A 5,474-nucleotide genomic window follows, 5' to 3' on the forward strand; every position below is an offset into this window, starting at 1 on the left:
CACATGGATGGAGGACTGGTGGATCACCCTGCCGCTGAGAGAGTACGGCTCCAACCCCGGCATCTACTTCCACGATGAAGGGCAGTTCTAGATGGACCAGGGTTGGAGCAGAACAGAAGGCTTATTTTAATTGTTGAAAGGCTTTCATGGCAATGGGATTCCAAGACAGAGACTTGGGCCGGTCTTTCAGAACAGAGGTGAGTAGTGAATTGATGGAGCTGTAGTTGGAGATGAATCGATGATAAAAGTTGGCAAAACCCAGGAAATGTTGCAGATCTTTGATGGTGGTGAGTTGTGGCCAACTGTGGATTACATCCACCTTCCTCTGGTCCATTTGCATGCCATTCCTGGTGATTATGTATCCGAGGAAGTGGATGGTGTCGCAGTGGAACTTGAGATAGAGGTGGTATTTTCTCAGTTTCTGGAGGACCTGCATCACATGGTGCCGACGCTCGGCCAGGTACCGGGAGTAGATGAGTGTGTTGTCGATGTATATGATGATGATGATGAAGTGATGGAGAAACTCCTGGACACCTAGTTCATGAAGGCTTGGAATACAGAGGGTGAGTTCGACAGGCCATAAAGCATAACGTGATATTCATACTGCAGGTGTTTTGAATGAAGTTTTCCACTCATCACCGTCACATATCCGAATGATATCCGCGCGGCACGGCTACGGCTTCCCGGGTTAGTTACAATGCTAGCATAACAGCATGGACAAGTTTGTGACAGCGCTCCCAGCTAAACGCAAACCAGATGATGAATCTTCACCAAATGTAGCAACTTCAAAAGCAAAGACAAGAAAATATGACGAGGCATATCTCGCACTCGGCTTCACCAGCACAACAGTGGGTAAGGAGGAAAGACCACAGTGTGTTGTGTGTCTAAAAATACTAGCTTGCGACAGTCTGAAGCCGAACAAATTAAAACGCCACTTGGAGACAACACATCCCGAGCACAAAGACAAGCCGGTGGAGTTCTTCAGAAAAAAACTCACACAGTGTCGTGCACAGCAGAGTCGCTTTACTAAAGCAGCATCCCTGCCTGCAAATGCTCAACTCGCATCCTACAAAGTTGCCTACAGAGTTGCTCAGTGTAAAAAGCCACACACTATAGCCGAGGAATTAATACTTCCCTCTGCGATCGACATGGTCTCAACTATGATCGACGAAGCCACTGCCAGCAAGCTAAAGGCCATTCCTCTCTCAAACAATACTATCTCAAGGCGTATTTATGATATGTCAAAAGACATAGAAGAGCAGCTAAATGACAAGATACGGGACCGACGCTTTGCTCTGCAGATGGATGAGGCGACTGACAGTAATAAAGACTGCCTATTGATAACATACGTCAGATTCATTGATGCCGATGATTTGAGGGAGGATTTGCTTTTCTGCAAACAAGTGACGAGCAGAGCCACTGCAGACAAACTGTTTAAAATAATTGACACTTACTTGAGAGAGGCCGATCTGAAATGGGAGGACTGTGTGGGGATCTGCACAGACGGGGCTCAGGCCATGGCTGGGAGAAGAGGGGGGCTGCAAGCGCTCATCAAGCGCATCTCCCCTAACGTGCAGTGGACACACTGTATGATACACCGAGAGGCGCTGGCGTCTAAACAGCTGAGTCCCGACCTGCACGATGTTATGACGGATGTCATCACTACAGTGAACTACATTAAAACACGACCTGTCAAAGCACGTATTTTCTCTGCACTGTGTGAGGAAATGGGCTCCGACCACACAGCTGTTCTGTTTCACAGCGAGTCCCGATGGCTGTCACGTGGGAAGGTTTTATCCAGGGTCTTTGAACTGCGGGATGAGATCCGCATCTTTTTGGAGGAGGAGGAAAATGAACTTGCCCACAAGTTTAACAACAACAAGTTCCTCAAGAAACTTGCGTACCTCAGTGACATGTTTCAAAAACTCAATGAGCTAAATCTGCAGATGCAGGGCAGCAACACACACCTTCCACATCTGGCAGATAAAATCACATCATTCACAAGAAAGCTTGAGATGTGGGAGCAGCGAGTTACAGAGGGAAATATACTGTAGACTCGTTTGAGAACCTGAAGTCATTCATTGAGGTCAACAAGCTGCAGAACACAGTGATCCCATGCATGAAAGCTCACATCTCTGCCCTCCAAAAGCATTTCCAGAGGTACTTCCCAGTGCAGGATCCTACACAATATGACTGGATCCGAGACCCCTTCAGTGCAACACCACCTGCCGAATTCAGCACTACAGAGAATGAACAGTTCATTGATGTCACCTCTGATTCAACAATGAGGCTTGAGTTTAAGTCTAAGACACTAGCTGCATTTTGGATTGGAGTGGAGAAAGATTTCCCACTGCTAGGTAAAAGAGCTCTGGCCACACTCCTTCCATTTGCCACGTCTTACCTATGTGAGATAGGTTTTTCTGCTGTGGCCTCCATCAAGACTAAATACAGATCAAAGCTGGACATTGAAAATGAACTAAGAGTAGCAGTCTCACAGCTGCAACCCCGATTTGAGAAGATCTGCAGCATGAAGCAAGCCCACACCAGTCACTGAAAAGATGTGGACATTAAAGGTGCAGTTTTTGCAGAGTTAAATGTTCAGGATTTTGTTATTTTCTTCAGAGAGCTGGTAAAGTGTAAAAGGCCACTTTCATGCAGGAATGGAGTTTATAAGAAGATGTGTTGAAAGCCATGAACACCATTACATGGTAAAATTTTATGATACATGATGCAGTGTCACTTTTAATAATTGTGAAGGTGATTTGTCATTTTTTTTTTTTTTTTGTTCAGGAAGAAGTTGCCATTTTGTATGACTTACAATGTTAAGTAAAGTCCAGTGGAGTTTAGAAACAAAGGATTTGTATGTTTGTGTCAGTGTGGGGGGGCTCGAAAATATTCTTATCTTCAGAAAGGGGGGCCCTGCAGAAAAAGTTTGGGAACCACTGAGCTTAGTGAAGATGTGAGCTCTCCGCAACTGCTCCAGGGAGGATGGGACCAGAGGAAGTAGATGGCAGAATTTGACTATCTGGGCATTCAGAGTGCGTTAGTCTATACACGGCCTCAAGCCTCCGTCCTTCTTGCCAATGAAAAATATGCTGGAAGCAGCAGGGGAAGTTGATTGTCGAATTAACTTCTGCTTGAGTGCCTCCTTGATGTATTCCTCCATGGCCTTTTGTTCCGGGATGGACAATGGATAGATTTTACCTTTAGGTAAGGTAGCCCCAGGCAGCAGGTCCATGGCGCAGTCCCATGGCCGATGAGGTGGTAATTCCATTGCCAACTGCTTACTGAACACATCTTAGAATGCCCGATAATCGTGGGGAATTTCGGTGTTTTGGTGGTTGACACTTGACTCTCTATGGTAGTGGAGTTGAGTGCGACATTTGTGGTAGACGAAGGTGTGTCTGGAGGCAATACTCACTCCACTGAGTTATTTCCCCGTGGTTCCATTTCACTTTTGGAGAGTTTTGAGTCATCCACGGGCGTCCCAAGATGATATCCGTAGTGGAACCCTCCAGCACCAGAAACAAGATTTTCTCCTGATGAAGGCAGCCGATGTGGAGCGTCACAGTGGGTATGCAGTGTTTGATGCAGCCAAGGCCCAGCTGTTTCCCCAGGTTAGAGTGTAGATTAATCTTATGTGAACAGTTTTTATTTTATTTTATGGAGTTGCAGTTTGTGGAGGAGTTCAAGTGAAACAAAATGTCCAGCTGATCCAGTGTCCATGAGGGCTTGTGCTGAAACAGAGTGTTTGGAGGCAGTTAAGGAAACAGTTGTGCGAGTTAAAGGTGCTATCAGGGGAGGTAGTTGGATGGTACCAACCGCTGGGCGTGGCGGACGAATGGGACATTTGGGTAGTTCATAAAAGTAGTTTAAGTAGTTTATAAAAAAGTAGTACATCATTTATTTTTATTTTTTGATTGCAGAGTAATATTAGAAGTAAGTGGTTAATAATAGAAGCCATGGGAAAATGTATAGCCAGCTAGTCATTATGACAAAACAAACCCCTTTAGGATGATACAAAACCTGTCCTGATCACTCTGACTGATTTATTTTATATGATACCAACTGGCGGTAAGTAATTCCTTATATAAACTATTTGGACGTTGTATTATCTAACTGATCTATATGGCAACTATTAACAATAGCCCTGGTGTTCCCTATGTGTCCAGTCCATCCTTGTCTGTAAACCTCCCAGGCACTGTTATTTTCATTGTCAAATAAAGATGCAGTGTCAGAAGCAGAAATGTTATCCCCATAGGATTCAAACTGCTCTAAAAGCATTGCATTGTTCTTGCTCCATGCTTTTATATGCTCCTGCATCATAATACAAAATTAACTATACAAGAGGATGTTACAAGATACAACTTTTTTTCCAAGATTTAAATTAATTATGCATAGCAAAATGTTTGAGTAAAGCAAAGTGGTTTAGTCCCACGACCTTTTAAAACACTAAACACTTTATATGGGCCTAGACATACATGTATCTATGCAAAACAACATTTATGTTACTCTGAAATAAAATAATATTGTAGGGTCACTTAATTCTACAATCTACAAATTAGATAAAAGCATTGGTGAAAACTTGATGGATTTTTTCCCCCATATGCACAGTTTATGAATGACACCTGCTGTATTATAAATATTAACTTACTATAACATAAAACTTTATCTATATGTATGATATGTACAATATTTTAAATAAAGAATCTAAATATTTATATTTATAATTCCTTTAATATATTTATAATTATTCTAACTATTTAAGTTTCCTTATAGCAGGAGTATAAAGATAGAGAGAGAGTCAGAGAGATGAGAATGTTAAAATAAATACTAAGAGCACGAGTAAAAGCTCTTGGGGTAGTCATATTTGGGTCGACTGAAATCAGAACTGAGTGTTCGTGGGAGACATTGAAAGAGACGTGAGAGTTATGTTAAGTGTCGCTCTGAGCACCATTGAGGCGTCTGTAAAGCATGAGCTCTGAAACAGCAGATGTCTCTGGGGGTCCTGCCTCAGTCTGAGTCAACACAGATGAGGGTTTGTGGGAACAGGCTGAAAGGCTCATAGAATATGTATCAAATCAAAGGAAACAGGTTGGATACTGGGATTTTGCAGGCTCACTGCTTCCTCTAAAGAAAAAGAAAAAAAACATATCCATATGTTTGGTCTCCATAATAAGTAGATTTTTGTAGCTCCACAAAGCTTTTGATAAACTTCAATTGTTAAATTATTCTATGAATGGCACAATACTTGTTCTTGTCAATTTAACTCTAATTCCTGACAAGCGGGAGAGTGTTTATTGGGTTTGATGACAGAACTACAGTAGGCTCCATCATCATACTTTGATCTAAGGGAATCAAGCTGCAGTGATCTCTCATTTTATTTCCCAGGCATGTCAATGCAAGCAACAAAAAAGGCAATGGTTTTAACATCATTTGTTGTGTAAAACAAGTTAGTTAGTTTGGTAGTAGTT

At 42.6% G+C, this 5,474-nt stretch overlaps 1 protein-coding gene across 1 annotated transcript; it reads left to right on the top strand.

The window, feature by feature from the left end:
• Positions 1–713: 713 nt before the first annotated feature.
• On the top strand, positions 714–2,054 carry LOC311304760 (zinc finger MYM-type protein 6-like; the record flags this gene model as incomplete). Its single annotated transcript, XM_084431996.1, has 1 exon — positions 714–2,054. One exon carries the CDS (start codon positions 714–716, stop codon positions 2,052–2,054), a length of 1,341 nt encoding a protein of 446 aa, XP_084288122.1.
• Between the last annotated feature and the right edge of the window lie 3,420 nt (positions 2,055–5,474).

Source organism: Rutilus rutilus (genome assembly GCF_951802725.1).
Source record: "Rutilus rutilus genome assembly, chromosome: 15".
Lineage (NCBI taxonomy): Eukaryota > Metazoa > Chordata > Actinopteri > Cypriniformes > Leuciscidae > Rutilus > Rutilus rutilus.